Source organism: Bombina bombina, chromosome 1 (assembly GCF_027579735.1).
Source record: "Bombina bombina isolate aBomBom1 chromosome 1, aBomBom1.pri, whole genome shotgun sequence".
Taxonomy (NCBI): Eukaryota; Metazoa; Chordata; class Amphibia; order Anura; family Bombinatoridae; genus Bombina; species Bombina bombina.
The window spans coordinates 577,285,704-577,304,992 of NC_069499.1; the positions used below are offsets into that span (position 1 = coordinate 577,285,704).

The following is a 19,289-nucleotide window of genomic DNA, read 5'->3' on the forward strand; positions in this document are numbered from 1 at the left end:
GGGCCCCCCGAAGCTTTTCCTATACCCAAGCGGGTGGCGGACATTGTAAATAAAGAATGGGAAAGGCCCGGTATACCTTTCGTCCCTCCCCCCATATTTAAAAAATTGTTTCCTATGGTCGACCCCAGAAAGGACTTATGGCAGACAGTCCCCAAGGTCGAGGGGGCGGTTTCTACTCTAAACAAACGCACCACTATACCCATAGAAGATAGTTGTGCTTTCAAAGATCCTATGGATAAAAAATTAGGTTTGCTTAAAAAGATGTTTGTTCAGCAAGGTTACCTTCTACAACCAATTTCATGCATTGTCCCTGTCACTACAGCCGCGTGTTTCTGGTTCGATGAGCTAGAAAAGGCGATCAATAATAATTCTTCTTCTTATGAGGAGATTATGGACAGAATTCGTGCTCTCAAATTGGCTAATTCTTTCACCCTAGACGCCACTTTGCAATTGGCTAGGTTAGCGGCGAAAAATTCTGGGTTTGCTATTGTGGCGCGCAGAGCGCTTTGGTTAAAATCTTGGTCAGCGGATGCGTCTTCCAAGAACAAATTGCTTAACATTCCTTTCAAGGGGAAAACGCTGTTTGGCCCTGACTTGAAAGAGATTATCTCTGATATCACTGGGGGCAAGGGCCACGCCCTTCCTCAGGATAGGTCTTTCAAGGCCAAAAATAAACCTAATTTTCGTCCCTTTCGCAGAAACGGACCAGCCCCAAGTGCTACGTCCTCTAAGCAGGAGGGTAATACTTCTCAAGCCAAACCAGCCTGGAGACCAATGCAAGGCTGGAACAAAGGAAAGCAGGCCAAGAAACCTGCCACTGCTACCAAGACAGCATGAGATGTTGGCCCCCGATCCGGGACCGGATCTGGTGGGGGGCAGACTCTCTCTCTTCGCTCAGGCTTGGGCAAGAGATGTTCTGGATCCTTGGGCGCTAGAAATAGTCTCCCAAGGTTATCTTCTGGAATTCAAGGGGCTTCCCCCAAGGGGGAGGTTCCACAGGTCTCAATTGTCTTCAGACCACATAAAAAAACAGGCATTCTTGCATTGTGTAGAAGACCTGTTAAAAATGGGAGTGATTCATCCTGTTCCATTAGGAGAACAAGGGATGGGGTTCTACTCCAATCTGTTCGTAGTTCCCAAAAAAAGAGGGAACGTTCAGACCAATCTTAGATCTCAAGATCCTAAACAAGTTTCTCAAGGTTCCATCGTTCAAAATGGAAACCATTCGAACAATTCTTCCTTCCATCCAGGAAGGTCAATTCATGACCACGGTGGATTTAAAGGATGCGTATCTACATATTCCTATCCACAAGGAACATCATCGGTTCCTAAGGTTCGCATTCCTGGACAAGCATTACCAGTTTGTGGCACTTCCGTTCGGATTAGCCACTGCTCCACGGATTTTCACAAAGGTACTAGGGTCCCTTCTAGCGGTGCTAAGACCAAGGGGCATTGCAGTAGTACCTTACTTGGACGACATTCTGATTCAAGCGTCGTCCCTTCCTCAAGCAAAGGCTCACACGGACATTGTCTTGGCCTTTCTCAGATCTCACGGATGGAAAGTGAACGTAGAAAAGAGTTCTCTATCTCCGTCAACAAGGGTTCCCTTCTTGGGAACAATAATAGACTCCTTAGAAAAACAAAACTTCTGAACTCTTGTCAAATACTTCATTCTGTTCCTCTTCCTTCCATAGCGCAGTGCATGGAAGTAATAGGTTTGATGGTAGCGGCAATGGACATAGTTCCTTTTGCGCGCATTCATCTAAGACCATTACAACTGTGCATGCTCAGTCAGTGGAATGGGGACTATACAGACTTGTCTCCGACGATACAAGTAAATCAGAGGACCAGAGATTCACTCCGTTGGTGGCTGTCCCTGGACAACCTGTCACAGGGGATGAGCTTCCGCAGACCAGAGTGGGTAATTGTCACGACCGACGCCAGTCTGGTGGGCTGGGGCGCGGTCTGGGGACCCCTGAAAGCTCAGGGTCTTTGGTCTCGGGAAGAATCTCTTCTACCGATAAATATTCTGGAACTGAGAGCGATATTCAATGCTCTCAAGGCTTGGCCTCAGCTAGCAAAGGCCAAGTTCATACGGTTTCAATCAGACAACATGACAACTGTTGCGTACATCAACCATCAGGGGGGAACAAGGAGTTCCCTGGCGATGGAAGAAGTGACCAAAATCATTCGATGGGCGGAGACTCACTCCTGCCACTTGTCTGCAATCCACATCCCAGGAGTGGAAAATTGGGAAGCGGATTTTCTGAGTCGTCAGACATTTCATCCGGGGGAGTGGGAACTCCATCCGGAAATCTTTGCCCAAATTACTCAACTGTGGGGCATTCCAGACATGGATCTGATGGCCTCTCGTCAGAACTTCAAGGTTCCTTGCTACGGGTCCAGATCCAGGGATCCCAAGGTGACTCTAGTAGATGCACTAGTAGCACCTTGGACCTTCAAACTAGCTTATGTATTCCCGCCGTTTCCTCTCATCCCCAGGCTGGTAGCCAGGATCAAGCAGGAGAGGGCATCGGTGATCTTGATAGCTCCTGCGTGGCCACGCAGGACTTGGTATGCAGACCTGGTGAATATGTCATCGGCTCCACCATGGAAGCTACCTTTGAGACGAGACCTTCTTGTTCAAGGTCCGTTCGAACATCCGAATCTGGTCTCACTCCAACTGACTGCTTGGAGATTGAACGCTTGATCTTATCAAAGCGAGGATTCTCAGATTCTGTCATTGATACTCTTGTTCAGGCCAGAAAGCCTGTAACTAGAAAAATTTACCACAAAATATGGAAAAAATATATCTGTTGGTGTGAATCTAAAGGATTCCCTTGGGACAAGGTAAAAATTCCTAAGATTCTATCCTTTCTTCAAGAAGGTTTGGAGAAAGGATTATCTGCAAGTTCCTTGAAGGGACAGATTTCTGCCTTGTCTGTGTTACTTCACAAAAAGCTGGCAGCTGTGCCAGATGTTCAAGCCTTTGTTCAGGCTCTGGTTAGAATCAAGCCTGTTTACAAACCTTTGACTCCTCCTTGGAGTCTCAATTTAGTTCTTTCAGTTCTTCAGGGGGTTCCGTTTGAACCCTTACATTCCGTTGATATTAAGTTATTATCTTGGAAAGTTTTGTTTTTGGTTGCAATTTCTTCTGCTAGAAGAGTTTCAGAATTATCTGCTCTGCAGTGTTCTCCTCCTTATCTGGTGTTCCATGCAGATAAGGTGGTTTTACGTACTAAACCTGGTTTTCTTCCGAAAGTTGTTTCTAACAAAAACATTAACCAGGAGATAGTCGTACCTTCTTTGTGTCCGAATCCAGTTTCAAAGAAGGAACGTCTGTTGCACAATTTGGATGTTGTTCGTGCTCTAAAATTCTATTTAGATGCTACAAAGGATTTTAGACAAACATCTTCCTTGTTTGTTGTTTATTCTGGTAAAAGGAGAGGTCAAAAAGCAACTTCTACCTCTCTCTCTTTTTGGATTAAAAGCATCATCAGATTGGCTTACGAGACTGCCGGACGGCAGCCTCCTGACAGAATCACAGCTCATTCCACTAGGGCTGTGGCTTCCACATGGGCCTTCAAGAACGAGGCTTCTGTTGATCAGATATGTAAGGCAGCGACTTGGTCTTCACTGCACACTTTTACTAAATTTTACAAGTTTGATACTTTTGCTTCTTCTGAGGCTATTTTTGGGAGAAAGGTTTTGCAAGCCGTGGTGCCTTCCATCTAGGTGACCTGATTTGCTCCCTCCCTTCATCCGTGTCCTAAAGCTTTGGTATTGGTTCCCACAAGTAAGGATGACGCCGTGGACCGGACACACCTATGTTGGAGAAAACAGAATTTATGTTTACCTGATAAATTACTTTCTCCAACGGTGTGTCCGGTCCACGGCCCGCCCTGGTTTTTTAATCAGGTCTGATAATTTATTTTCTTTAACTACAGTCACCACGGTATCATATGGTTTCTCCTATGCAAATTTTCCTCCTTTACGTCGGTCGAATGACTGGGGAAGGCGGAGCCTAGGAGGGATCATGTGACCAGCTTTGCTGGGCTCTTTGCCATTTCCTGTTGGGGAAGAGAATATCCCACAAGTAAGGATGACGCCGTGGACCGGACACACCGTTGGAGAAAGTAATTTATCAGGTAAACATAAATTCTGTTTTTGGGAGAAAGGTCTTACAGGCAGTGGTGCCTTCCGTTTAAGTGCCTGCCTTGTCCCTCCTTTCATCCGTGTCCTAAAGCTTTGGTATTGGTATCCCACAAGTAATGGATGAACCCGTGGACTGGATACACCTTTACAAGAGAAAACAAAATTTATGCTTACCTGATAAATTTATTTCTCTTGTGGTGTATCCAGTCCACGGCCCGCCCTGTCATTTTAAGGCAGGTGTTTTTTATTTTTAAACTACAGTCACCACTGCACCCTATAGTTTCTCCTTTTTTCTTGCTTGTCTTCGGTCGAATGACTGGGGGTGGCAGTTAGGGGAGGAGCTATATAGACAGCTCTGCTGTGGGTGTCCTCTTGCAGCCTCCTGTTGGGAAGGAGAATATCCCACAAGTAATGGATGAACCCATGGACTGGATACACCACACGAGAAATAAATTTATCAGGTAAGCATAAATTTTGTTTTTTAATCGGTACCGGCGTTGTACTGTTTTACTCTCAGGCAGAAATTAGAAGAATTCTGCCTGGAGGTTTGATGATCTTAGCGGTTTGTAACTAAGGTCTATTGCTGTTCTCACACACAACTGAAGAATATGGGAAAACTTCAGTTGGGGGAACGGTCTGCAGATTACCTGCTTTGAGGTATGTTCAGTATTTTTATTTCTAGAGAGATGAATAAGTTCTAGAAAATGCTGACAGAGCCTTGTGTATTTGAGGTAAGCCTGATGCAGTGATTTAACAGCGACTGGGATCATGCTTACAAAACAGGGTAATACTCATGTTAATAATCATATTACTTAGTGACAAAACGTTTACATGATTTCATAAATAGGACGTTTTTTCTCTGAGGGAGATAAGTCTTTATTTGGGGCCTAGTTTCCACATGGCTAGTCAGATACTCCTAGGAGTATTTTCTTAAGGCCCCTCTGGCATCCAGTACATGGTGGGAGGGCCTATTTTAGTTCTCTAACTGCGCAGTTTTAATTCAGACTGAGACATCCAGCTTCCCTGGAGGAGTCCTCTGGCATCTGAGGACCATTTCAAAGGGGTTATTTCTGCACAAAATCGTTTTTGAGGGCAGGTAGGAGCCTCAGCAGAGCTGTGGCAAGGTGCTCAATTGTCTTAACGTTTTTCAATCCGGTTTGGGGCCTAAGGGGTTAATCATCCATTTGCAAGTGGGTGCAATGTTGCTTTAGTCCCTTACACACACTGTAAAAATTTCAAAGACTTTACTGTGTTTTTACACTGTTTTGCTGTTTAAGTGCTAGTTTTTTGTCTCTTAAAGGCACAGTAACGTTTTTGTTTAATTGCTGTTTCACCTTTATTAAAGTGTTTTCCAAGCTTGCTTGTCTCATTACTAGTCTGTTAAACATGTCTGACATAGAGGAAACTCCTTGTTCAATATGTTTGGAAGCCATGGTGGAACCCCCTCTTAGAATGTGTACCAAATGTACTGATATTTCTATAAACTATAAAGACCATATTATGGCACTTAAAGATTTATCTCCAGGGGATTCTCTGACTGAAAAGAGGGAGATTATGCCATCTAGCTCTCCCCATGTGTCAGAACTTATAACTCCCGCTCAAGTGACGCCAAGTACATCTAGCGCGTCTAATTCTTTTACCTTACAGGACATGGCGGCAGTTATGAATGCTACCCTCTCAGAGGTATTCTCCAAACTGCCAGGGTTACAAGGAAAGCGAGACAGCTCTGGGGCTAGAACTAATACAGAGCTTTCTGACGCTTTAATGCCTGTGTCCGATATACCTTCACAATGCTCAGAAGCCGAGGCAGGTGAGCTTCTATCTGTGGGTGATATTTCAGACTCAGGGAAGGCATTACTTCAGTCTGATTCTGAAATGACAGCGTATAAATTTAAGTTTGAACACCTCCCCTTATTGCTTAGGGAGGTTTTAGCGACTCTGGATAACTGTGACCCCATTGTGGTTCCAGAGAAATTGTGTAAAATGGACAAATACTTTGCAGTGCCTATTTACACTTTTTCCAGTCCCTAAGAGGTTTTCGGAAATTATTACTAAGGAATGGGATAGACCAGGTGTGCCGTTCTCTCCCCCTCCTGCTTTCAAAAAGATGTTTCCCATAGATGCCGCCATACGGGACTCGTGGCAGACGGTTCCTAAGGTGGAGGGAGCAGTGTCTACCCTAGCTAAGCGTACAACTATCCCTGTCGAGGACAGTTGTGCTTTCCTAGATCCTATGGATAAAAAATTGGAGGGTCTCCTTAAGAAAATTTTTATACATTAAGGTTTTATTCTCCAGCCTCTTGCATGCATTTCCCCAGTTACTGCTGCAGCGGCTTTTTGGTTTGAGTCTCTTGAGGAGGCTCTACAGGTGGAGACCCCGCTAGACGATATTCTAGACCGGATTAAAGCTCTTAAGTTAGCTAACTCCTTTATTTCTGACGCCATTTTTCATTTAGCCAAGCTAACTGCTAAGAATTCAGGTTTTGCCATTTTTCCGTGTAGGGCGCTATGGCTTAAGTCCTGGTCAGCAGACGTTACTTCAAAGTCTAAGCTTCTTAACATCCCCTTCAAGGGACAGACCCTATTCGGGCCTGGTCCGAAGGAGATCATTTCTGATATTACTGGAGGAAAAGGTCACGCCCTTCCTCAGGATAGGTCCAATAAGTTAAGGACCAAACAGAATAATTTTCGTTCCTTTTGAAACTTCAAGAGTGGCGCAGCTTCAGTTTCCTCTAATGCAAAACAAGAGGGAAATTTCGCCCAGTCCAAACCAGTCTGGGGACCTAACCAGGCTTGGAACAAGGGGAAGCAGGCCAAAAAACCTGTGGCTGCCTCTAAGACCGCATTGAGTAGCCCCCGCTCCGGGACCGGATCTACTAGGGGCAGACTTTCCTTTTCGTCCAGGCTTGGGCAAGAGACGTCCAGGATCCCTGGGCATTAGAGATTGTTTCCCAGGGATATCTTCTGGACTTCAAAGTTTCATCTCTCACAATTATCTGTAAACCAGATAAAGAGAGAGGCATTCTTACGTTGTGTTCAAGACCTACTGGTTATGGGAGTGATCCACCCAGTTCCAAGGGAGGAACAGGGGCAGGGCTTCTATTCAAATCTGTTTATAGTTCCCAAAAAAGAGGGAACGTTCAGACCAATCTTGGATCTCAAGATCCTAAACAAATTTCTCAGGGTCCCATCCTTCAAGATGGAGACTATCCGAACCATCCTCCCTATGATCCAGGAAGGTCAATATATGACTACTGTGGACTTAAAGGATGCTTATCTCCACATTCCAATTCACAAAGATCATTATCAGTTCCTCAGGTTCGCCTTCTTAGACAGGCATTACCAGTTTGTGGCTCTTCCCTTCGGGTTAGCCACGGCACCAAGAATCTTTACAAAGGTTCTAGGGTCCCTACTGGCGGTTCTAAGACAACGGGGCATAGCAGTGGCTCCTTACCTAGACGACATTCTGATACAGGCGTCGACTTTTCAAATCGCCAAGTCCCATACGGACATTGTTCTGGCTTTTCTGAGGTCTCACGGGTGGAAGGTGAACGAAGAAAAGAGTTCTCTCTCCCCTCTCACAAGAGTTTCCTTCCTAGGAACACTGATAGATTCAGTAGAAATGAAAATTTTTCTGACAGAGGTCAGATTATCAAAGCTTCTAACTTCCTGCCGTGCTCTTCATTCAACTTCTCGTCATTGGCTCAGTGTATGGAAGTAATCGGCCTAATGGTAGCAGCAATGGACATAGTTCCGTTTGCCCGCCTACATCTCAGACCACTGCAACTTTGCATGCTCAATCAGTGGAATGGGGACTACACAGATTTGTCCCCTCTGCTAAATCTGGATCAAGAGACCAGAGATTCTCTTCACTGGTGGTTATCTCTGGTCCATCTGTCCAGGGGAATGAGTTTCCGCAGGCCAGAATGGACTATAGTGACAGATGCCAGCCTTCTAGGCTGGGGTGCGGTCTGGAACTCCCTGAAGGCTCAGGGTTCATGGACTCAGGAGGAAGCCCTCCTTCCGATAAACATTCTGGAACTGAGAGCGATATTCAATGCTCTTCAGGCTTGGCCTCAACTAGCTGCGGTCAGGTTCATCAGATTTCAGTCGGACAATATCACAACTGTAGCCTATATCAACCATCAGGGGGGGAACAAGAAGCCCCCTGGCAATGTTGGAGGTTTCAAAGATAATTCTATGGGCAGAGGTTCACTCTTGCCATCTCTCAGCTATCCATATCCCAGGAGTAGAAAACTGGGAGGTGGATTTTCTAAGTCGGCAGACTTTTCATCCAGGGGAGTGGGAGCTCCATCCGGAGGTATTTGCCCAGCTGATTCAACTATGGAGCAAACCAGAACTGGATCTCATGGCGTCTCGTCAGAATGCCAAGCTTCCTTGTTACGGGTCCAGGTCAAGGGATCCCCAGGCAGCGCGCATAGATGCTCTAGCAGCGCCCTGGTCCTTCAGCCTGGCTTATATGTTCCCACCATTTCCTCTCCTCCCTCGTCTGATTGCCAAGATCAAGCAGGAGAGAGCTTCAGTGATTTTGATAGCACCTGCGTGGCCACGCAGGACTTGGTATGCAGATCTGGTGGACATGTCATTCCTTCCACCATGGTCTCTGCCGCTGAGGCAGGACCTTCTACTCCAAGGTCCATTCAAACATCCAAATCTAATTTCTCTGCGGCTGACTGCTTGGAGATTGAACGCTTGATTTTATCAAAACGTGGTTTCTCCGAGTCGGTCATTGATACCTTAATTCAGGCTCGAAAGCCTGTCACCAGGAAAATCTATCATAAGATATGGTGTAAATATCTTCATTGGTGTGAATCCAAGGGTTACTCATGGAGTAAAGTCAGGATTCCTAGGATATTATCCTTTCTCCAAGAAGGATTGGAGAAGGGATTGTCAGCTAGTTCCTTAAAGGGACAGATTTCTGCTCCGTCTATTCTTTTGCACAAGCGTCTGTCGGATGTTCCAGACGTTCAGGCGTTTTGTCAGGCTTTAGTTAGAATCAAGCCTGTGTTTAAACCTGTTGCTCCACCATGGAGTTTAAATTTAGTTCTTAAAGTTCTTCAAGGGGTTCCGTTTGAACCTCTGCATTCCATAGATATCAAGCTTTTATCTTGGAAAGTTCTGTTTTTGGTAGCTATCTCTTCGGCTCGTAGAATTTCAGAGTTATCTGCCTTACAGTGTGATTCCCCTTATCTGATCTAACATGCAGATAAGGTAGTTTTGCATACCAAACCTGGGTTTCTTCCTAAGGTGGTATCTAATAAGAATATCAATCAGGAGATTGTTGTTCTGTCACTGTGTCCTAATCCTTCAAAGAAGGAACGTCTATTACACAATCTTGACGTGGTTCGTGCTTTAAAGTTTTATTTACAAGCTACTAAGGTTTTTCGTCAAACATCTGCATTGTTTGTGGTCTACTCTGGACAGAGGAGAGGCCAAAAGGCTTCGGCATCTTCTTTCTTTTTGGCTGAGAAGCATAATTCGTTTAGCTTATGAGACTGCTGGCCAGCAGCCTCCTGAAAAAATAACAGCTCATTCCACTAGAGCGGTAGCTTCCACATGGGCTTTTAAAAATGAGGCCTCTGTTGAACAGATTTGTAAGGCGGTGACTTGGTCTTCGCTTCATATTTTTTCTAAATTCTACAAATTTGATACTTTTGCTTCCTCGGAGGCTATTTTTGGGAGAAAGGTCTTGCAGGCAGTGGTGCCTTCCATTTAAGTTCCTGCCTTGTCCCTCCCTTCATCAGTGTCCTAAAGCTTTGGTATTGGTATCCCACAAGTAATGGATGAACCCGTGGACTGGATACACCTTACAAGAGAAAACAAAATTTATGCTTACCTGATAAATTTCTTTCTCTTGTGTTGTATCCTGTCCACGGCCCGCCCTGTCACTTTAAGGCAGGTGTTTTTTATTTTTAAACTACAGTCACCACTGCACCCTATAGTTTCTCCTTTTTCTTGCTTGTCTTCGATCGAATGACTGGGGGTGGCAGTTAGGGGAGGAGCTATATAGACAGCTCTGCTGTGGGTGTCCTCTTGCAACTTCCTGTTGGGAAGGAGAATATCCCACAAGTAAAGGATGAACCCGTGGACTGGATACACCACAAGAGAGAAATTTATCAGGTAAGCATAAATTTTGTTTTTTCATATTGGCAAGAGTCCATGAAGCCCACACTTTTTTTGGTGGTTAAGATTTTTTTTTTTGTATAAAGCACAATTATTTCCAAAATCCTTTGATGCTTTTTACTCCTTTATCACCCCACTTCTTGGCTATTCGTTAAACTGAATTGTGGGTGTCATGAGTGGTGTATTTAGAGGCATTTTGAGGTTTGGGAAACTTTGCCCCTCCTGGTAGGATTGTATATCCCATACGTCACTAGATCATGGACTCTTGCCAATATGAAATATATGAATTTTTCAGGTAAGTTCTTACATAAAAAAAAAAAAAAAAAATTCTGAAGTCAGTCATTGAGCCCATGGTTCGAGTTCTCGGATTTATCATAAATATCCTTTTTGAGTGTGAGTCCATGGATATCTCCTTGAATAGAGTCCGGATTCCTTTTCATTTTTTCTCCGGGAGGGTCTGGATAAGGGGTTGTCAGCAACTCTGGAGTTTTTGTTTCATTGTCTATTTTACCACCTAGCTTCTGGTGGTCATTCCAGCTGGGCAATTTGTTTATCAGGCTCTGGTCAGTATTAGGCCTGTGTTTAAGTTGGTTACTTCCTTTTGGGGTCTTAACCTGGTTCTTAAAGTTTTGCAGCAGACTCAGTTTGAACCAATGCATTCTTGAATTTCTTGGAAGGTTTGTTTCTTGTTGTTTTTTCTTCTGCTCGGAGAGTATCAGAACTCTCAGCTTTGCAGTATGACTTCTCTTATCTTTTGGGATGATAAGGTGGGGTTTCGTATTAAGTAGGTTTTCTTTACTTCAGGATGTTTCGGATAGGAATTTTAATCAGGAAATTATTGTTCCTTCTCTGTCCTAATCCTCATTCAAATAATTTTACACATTTCTGGATGTTGTGTGGGATTTGAAATTCTTCTTACAGGAGACTATTCTGTCTTGTTTGTTTCTCTGGGATACACAAGGTTCACAAAGCTTCAGATTTTTATTTTTTTTCCAGTTGAGAAGTATTGATTTGTTTTGAGACTGCTGGACTGCAGCTTCCTGAGAGACTTACAGCTCATTATCCGAGGGCTGTTTCTTATTCTTGGGCTTTCTAAAATGGAGTTTCTGTGGAACAGATTTGTAAGGCTGCCACTTGGTCATCTTTACATACTTTTTCTACATTTTTTATGTTTTGATTCTTTTGCTTCTGCTGAGACTTCTTTTGGGAGAGAGGTTCTTCAAGCAGTGGTGCCTTCTGTTTAGGTTTACTGTCTTGTCCCTCCCTTATCATCCGTGTCCTCTGGCTTGGGTATTGGTTCCTAACCGTAATTATGATGATCTGTGGACTCACCGTGTAATTAGAAAGAAAACATAATTTATGCTTACCTGTGAGTCCACTGCCCGCCCTGTATTTTTTAGACAGTTTATTTTTTCATAAACCTCAGGCACCTTATATTCCTTTCTCCTTTTCTTTTGGTCGAATGACTGGGGATTGTGGGTAAGGGAGTGGTTTTTAACAGCTTTGCTATGGTTCTCTTTGCCTGCTCTTCCTTGGTCAGGAGTGATATTCCCAACAGTAATTATGATGATCCGTGGGCTCACTGTGTCAAGATATAAATTTATCAGGTAAGCATAAATTGTTTTTGCACTTTTTTTTAAAATCATTTTTAATTGTGCATGTATCCCAAAATATCTGACTAAACGGTTTCACTCTACTGCACTGTTTAGGTTATAAATAAGCTCCCTTTTTTTCTGCAGAGCGGTGTCCAGTTCATTGCAGCCCCATCTGGTTCTGCAGCTGATAAGATTGTGATTGACGCGTGTGATGAGCTTGGAATTATATTGGCACACACCAACTTGCGACTTTTTCACCACTAACAAGCGCACACAGTGTCTGATCTGTACTACAAAGCTAGATTAGTAAATGCCCTTTAAAATGTTCAATAAAAAAAATACTGTATTTCTGGTTACATTTTTTTGTTTGTGTTTTTCTGTTATATTTAAGTTAAAGAACCAGCACCTCATTCATGTGCTCTGAGCTATAATTGACATTTTTTGAATTTATTTTTTTGTTTGAACAAGCACTCAAATTAGAAATAAATGTAAGGGATTTATTTAGTAGATATATTAGGTATGCTTTAAAATAAAATTTTAACCTCTACCAAAAACAAAGGAGATTACTCTAAAATGCAGCTACACTGGACATTAAAAACAAGTTTGAACAAAGCTGTTTCTCATAGCATATTAATTGATGCACCAGGGGAAAATGTGCTCAGAGCTCTCTGGAGTGTTCCTAAAAGCAGTCTTGAAGCACTATTGTGTGCTATACACTGTACTGCTGTTCTGCGTAAGTAACATTAAACTCAAAATGCAATCCAGACAAAGCTATTTGAAAGATTTTTTTTTTTTAGGTTTCCTAATGCTTAAAGGGACACTGAACCCAAGTTTTTTTTCTTTCGTGATTCAGATAGAGCATGCAATTTTAAGCAACTTTCTAATTTACTCCTATTATCAATTGTTCTTTGTTCTCTTGCTATCTTTAGTTGAAAAAGAAGCAATCTAAACTTTTTTTCTTGGTTCAGAACTATGGACAGCACAAAAATGGGCCGGAATCTAAACTTATTCTTGCATTTCAAATAAAGATACCAAGAGAATAAAGAAAATTTGATAATAGGAGTAAATTAGAAAGTTGCTTAAAATTTCATGCTCTATCTGAATCACGAAAGAAAAAATTTGTGTTCAGTGTCCCTTTTAACTAAAAAAATCTAAGTGCGCTTTGCTCATTCCTGATTTGATGAGCATGGACAATGAACTTGACTGCTATAAAAGCAGATGGGATAGTGCCACACCCATGTAGTATGTAGATGCACATACAGAAGAGTGGCACCACTGTTAAAAGTACTTTGTGCTTTCTTTGTAGATTACTGTATTGGCAAAAGCTTTTTCCTTAAATACAGAACATGATTGTAGTAATCTATAAACCAGTGGTCGACTGGGGGCAATTGCATGTATGTGTGTCTGTATATATTGCTGTAAATGTAGCCACATTATCAATTATCAACTACCAATTTCCTTTATATTTATATCAAATATAGCATTTTAAGAGGGATGGTTGAACTGGACCACTTGGTTGTACTTGCCTCCTGGGCCAAAAATTGCCAGTCCTCCCCTGCTACACACTGCTATGGAGAATTAAGCTAAAATGCTCGATAGCAGAGCGCTGACTGCATTTTTTTTATTTTAATAATGTACAGTTTTGTGTACTGTGCATACAAGCTCCTGAACCTCTCAAGTATAGTTTCTGTAATTGGAAGGAAAGCTAACAACCATTGAAACACTGTGAAATGCATTTGTGAGGGGAATGAGAATAGGTAGCGGGTTTATATAAAGAGGTGCAGCTGAGGTTCATGAAAGGTGAGGTGCAGTGAAGGAGACATTTTAAGGGCAGTTGGGTAGAAGTATTAACAAATATTACTGAAGCAGCAAAGGTAGAGCAAAGATTTACCTGTCAGAGTAAACTAGCTTCTAATGAATCAAAACATTCTAGGGTCCTGCTGTGCGGAGAAAGTCTAGGGATATCTGCTTCCATAATCTGCTGCTAAGGGCAAGAGTGATGGATAAACATAAATGGAGAGAACAGACTTCTGTTTTTGTGGTGTGACTGACAGATGAACACAACTGGCATCTGGCAGATTTAGTGCACAGCTGCAAAAGATAAATGGAAGCTGAATTGAATACATAGTACTATATGAGAAAGCAAGGCGAGTGCTGAAAATAAGATTTCTCCAACATAGGTGTGTCCGGTCCACGGCGTCATCCTTACTTGTGGGATATTCTCTTCCCCAACAGGAAATGGCAAAGAGCCCAGCAAAGCTGGTCACATGATCCCTCCTAGGCTCCGCCTACCCCAGTCATTCTCTTTGCCGTTGTACAGGCAACATCTCCACGGAGATGGCTTAGAGTTTTTTAGTGTTTAACTGTAGTTTTTATTATTCAATCAAGAGTTTGTTATTTTAAAATAGTGCTGGTATGTACTATTTACTCAGAAACAGAAAAGAGATGAAGATTTCTGTTTGTATGAGGAAAATGATTTTAGCAACCGTTACTAAAATCCATGGCTGTTCCACACAGGACTGTTGAGAGGAATTAACTTCAGTTGGGGGAACAGTGAGCAGTCTCTTGCTGCTTGAGGTATGACACATTCTAACAAGACGATGTAATGCTGGAAGCTGTCATTTTCCCTATGGGATCCGGTAAGCCATGTTTATTAAGATTGTAAATAAGGGCTTCACAAGGGCTTATTAAGACTGTAGACTTTTTCTGGGCTAAATCGATTCATTATTAACACATATTTAGCCTTGAGGAATCATTTAATCTGGGTATTTTGATAAGTTTATATCGGCAGGCACTTTTTTAGACACCTTTCTCTTTAGGGGCTTTCACAAATCATAGGCAGAGCCTCATTTTCGCGCCGGTGTTGCGCACTTGTTTTTGAGAGGCATGACATGCAGTCGCATGTGTGAGGAGCTCTGATACATAGAAAAGACTTTCTGAAGGCGTCATTTGGTATCGTATTCCCCTTTGGGCTTGGTTGGGTCTCAGCAAGCAGACACCAGGGACTGTAAAGGGGTTAAAGTTAAAAACTGCTCCGGTTCCGTTATTTTAAGGGTTAAAACTTCCAAATTTGGGGTGCAATACTTTTAAGGCTTTAAGACACTGTGGTGAAATTTTGGTGAATTTTGAGCAATTCCTTCATATTTTTTCGCAATTGCAGTAATAAAGTGTGTTCAGTTTAAAATTTAAAGTGACAGTAACGGTTTTATTTTAAAACGTTTTTTGTACTTTGTTATCAAGTTTATGCCTGTTTAACATGTCTGAACTACCAGATAGACTGTGTTCTGAATGTGGGGAAGCCAGAGTTCCTTCTCATTTAAATAAATGTGATTTATGTGACAATGACAATGATGCCCAAGATGATTCCTCAAGTGAGGGGAGTAAGCATGGTACTGCATCATTCCCTCCTTCGTCTACACGAGTCTTGCCCACTCAGGAGGCCCCTAGTACATCTAGCGCGCCAATACTCCTTACTATGCAACAATTAACGGCTGTAATGGATAATTCTGTCAAAAACATTTTAGCCAAAATGCACACTTATCAGCGTAAGCGCGACTGCTCTGTTTTAGATACTGAAGAGCATGACGACGCTGATAATAATGGTTCTGAAGGGCCCCTAAACCAGTCTGATGGGGCCAGGGAGGTTTTGTCTGAGGGAGAAATTACTGATTCAGGGAACATTTCTCAACAAGCTGAACCTGATGTGATTACGTTTAAATTTAAGTTGGAACATCTCCGCATTCTGCTTAAGGAGGTATTATCCACTCTGGATGATTGTGACAAGTTGGTCATCCCAGAGAAGCTATGTAAAATGGACAAGTTCCTAGAGGTCCCGGGGCTCCCAGAAGCTTTTCCTATACCCAAGCGGGTGGCGGACATTGTAAATAAAGAATGGGAAAGGCCCGGTATTCCTTTCGTCCCTCCCCCCATATTTAAAAAATTGTTTCCTATGGTCGACCCCAGAAAGGACTTATGGCAGACAGTCCCCAAGGTCGAGGGAGCGGTTTCCACTTTAAACAAACGCACCACTATACCCATAGAAGATAGTTGTGCTTTCAAAGATCCTATGGATAAAAAATTAGAAGGTTTACTTAAAAAGATGTTTGTTCAGCAGGCTTACCTTCTACAACCAATTTCATGCATTGTCCCTGTCACTACAGCCGCGTGTTTCTGGTTCGATGAGCTGGTAAAGGCGGTCGATAGTGATTCTCCTCCTTATGAGGAGATTATGGACAGAATCAATGCTCTCAAATTGGCTAATTCTTTCACCCTAGACGCCACTTTGCAATTGGCTAGGTTAGCGGCTAAGAATTCTGGGTTTGCTATTGTGGCGCGCAGAGCGCTTTGGTTGAAATCTTGGTCAGCTGATGCGTCTTCCAAGAACAAGCTACTTAACATTCCTTTCAAGGGGAAAACGCTGTTTGGCCCTGACTTGAAAGAGATTATCTCTGATATCACTGGGGGTAAGGGCCATGCCCTTCCTCAGGATCGGCCTTTCAAGGCCAAAAATAAACCTAATTTTCGTCCCTTTCGTAGAAACGGACCAGCCCAAAGTGCTACGTCCTCTAAGCAAGAGGGTAATACTTCTCAAGCCAAGCCAGCTTGGAGACCAATGCAAGGCTGGAACAAGGGAAAGCAGGCCAAGAAACCTGCCACTGCTACCAAGACAGCATGAAATGTTGGCCCCCGATCCGGGACCGGATCTGGTGGGGGGCAGACTCTCTCTCTTCGCTCGGGCTTGGGCAAGAGATGTTCTGGATCCTTGGGCGCTAGAAATAGTCTCCCAAGGTTATCTTCTGGAATTCAAGGGGCTTCCCCCAAGGGGGAGGTTCCACAGGTCTCAGTTGTCTTCAGACCACATAAAAAGACAGGCATTCTTACGTTGTGTAGAAGACCTGTTAAAAATGGGAGTGATTCATCCTGTTCCATTAGGAGAACAAGGGATGGGGTTCTACTCCAATCTGTTCATAGTTCCCAAAAAAGAGGGAACGTTCAGACCAATCTTAGATCTCAAGATCTTAAACAAGTTTCTCAAGGTTCCATCGTTCAAAATGGAAACCATTCGAACAATTCTTCCTTCCATCCAGGAAGGTCAATTCATGACCACGGTGGATTTAAAGGATGCGTATCTACATATTCCTATCCACAAGGAACATCATCGGTTCCTAAGGTTCGCATTCCTGGACAAGCATTACCAGTTCGTGGCGCTTCCTTTCGGATTAGCCACTGCTCCAAGGATTTTCACAAAGGTACTAGGGTCCCTTCTAGCTGTGCTAAGACCAAGGGGCATTGCTGTAGTACCTTACTTGGACGACATTCTGATTCAATCGTCGTCCCTTCCTCAAGCAAAGGCTCACACGGACATTGTCCTGGCCTTTCTCAGATCTCACGGATGGAAAGTGAACGTGGAAAAGAGTTCTCTATCTCCGTCAACAAGGGTTCCCTTTTTGGGGACAATAATAGACTCCTTAGAAATGAGGATTTTTCTGACAGAGGCCAGAAAAACAAAACTTCTAGACTCTTGTCGGATACTTCATTCCGTTCCTCTTCCTTCCATAGCGCAGTGCATGGAAGTGATAGGTTTGATGGTAGCGGCAATGGACATAGTTCCTTTTGCGCGCATTCATCTAAGACCATTACAACTGTGCATGCTCAGTCAGTGGAATGGGGACTATACAAACTTGTCTCCGAGGATACAAGTAAATCAGAGGACCAGAGACTCACTCCGTTGGTGGCTGTCCCTGGACAACCTGTCACAAGGGATGACCTTCCGCAGACCAGAGTGGGTCATTGTCACGACCGACGCCAGTCTGATGGGCTGGGGCGCGGTCTGGGGATCCCTGAAAGCTCAGGGTCTTTGGTCTCGGGAAGAATCTCTTCTACCGATAAATATTCTGGAACTGAGAGCGATATTCAATGCTCTCAAGGCTTGGCCTCAGCTAGCGAGGGCCAAGTTCATACGGTTTCAATCAGACAACATGACAACTGTTGCGTACATCAACCATCAGGGGGGAACAAGGAGTTCCCTGGCGATGGAAGAAGTGACCAAAATCATTCTATGGGCGGAGTCTCATTCCTGCCACCTGTCTGCTATCCACATCCCAGGAGTGGAAAATTGGGAAGCGGATTTTCTGAGTCGTCAGACATTGCATCCGGGGGAGTGGGAACTCCATCCGGAAATCTTTGCCCAAGTCACTCAACTGTGGGGCATTCCAGACATGGATCTGATGGCCTCTCGTCAGAACTTCAAAGTTCCTTGCTACGGGTCCAGATCCAGGGATCCCAAGGCGGCTCTAGTGGATGCACTAGTAGCATCTTGGACCTTCAAACTAGCTTATGTATTCCCGCCGTTTCCTCTCATCCCCAGGCTGGTAGCCAGGATCAATCAGGAAAGGGCGTCGGTGATCTTGATAGCTCCTGCGTGGCCACGCAGGACTTGGTATGCAAATCTGGTGAATATGTCATCGGCTCCACCATGGAAGCTACCTTTGAGACGAGACCTTCTTGTTCAAGGTCCGTTCGAACATCCGAATCTGGTCTCACTCCAGCTGACTGCTTGGAGATTGAACGCTTGATCTTATCGAAGCGAGGGTTCTCAGATTCTGTTATCGATACTCTTGTTCAGGCCAGAAAGCCTGTAACTAGAAAGATTTACCACAAAATTTGGAAAAAATATATCTGTTGGTGTGAATCTAAAGGATTCCCTTGGGACAAGGTTAAGATTCCTAAGATTCTATCCTTCCTTCAAGAAGGATTGGAAAAAGGATTATCTGCAAGTTCCCTGAAGGGACAGATTTCTGCCTTGTCTGTGTTACTTCACAAAAAGCTGGCAGCTGTGCCAGATGTTCAAGCCTTTGTTCAGGCTCTGGTTAGAATCAAGCCTGTTTACAAACCTTTGACTCCTCCTTGGAGTCTCAACTTAGTTCTTTCAGTTCTTCAGGGGGTTCCGTTTGAACCCTTACATTCCGTTGATATTAAGTTATTATCTTGGAAAGTTTTGTTTTTGGTTGCAATTTCTTCTGCTAAAGAGTTTCAGAATTATCTGCTCTGCAGTGTTCTCCTCCTTATCTGGTGTTCCATGCAGATAAGGTGGTTTTACGTACTAAACCTGGTTTTCTTCCAAAAGTTGTTTCTAACAAAAACATTAACCAGGAGATTATCGTACCTTCTCTGTGTCCGAAACCAGTTTCGAAGAAGGAACGTTTGTTGCACAATTTGGATGTTGTTCGCGCTCTAAAATTCTATTTAGATGCTACAAAGGATTTTAGACAAACATCTTCCTTGTTTGTTGTTTATTCCGGTAAAAGGAGAGGTCAAAAAGCAACTTCTACCTCTCTCTCTTTTTGGATTAAAAGCATCATCAGATTGGCTTACGAGACTGCCGGACGGCAGCCT

At 43.4% G+C, this 19,289-nt stretch overlaps 1 protein-coding gene across 1 annotated transcript in view; it reads left to right on the plus strand.

Moving 5' to 3' along the window:
- Positions 1 to 12,250, plus strand: part of ATIC (5-aminoimidazole-4-carboxamide ribonucleotide formyltransferase/IMP cyclohydrolase) — a 191,276-nt gene extending 179,026 nt beyond the window's left edge. The window contains exon 16 of the mRNA XM_053698807.1: positions 12,039 to 12,250. Within this exon, the coding sequence (XP_053554782.1) occupies positions 12,039 to 12,158 (120 nt within the window). The 3' untranslated portion in view covers positions 12,159 to 12,250. The remainder of the gene's footprint in view (positions 1 to 12,038) is intronic.
- Positions 12,251 to 19,289: the final 7,039 nt, after the last annotated feature.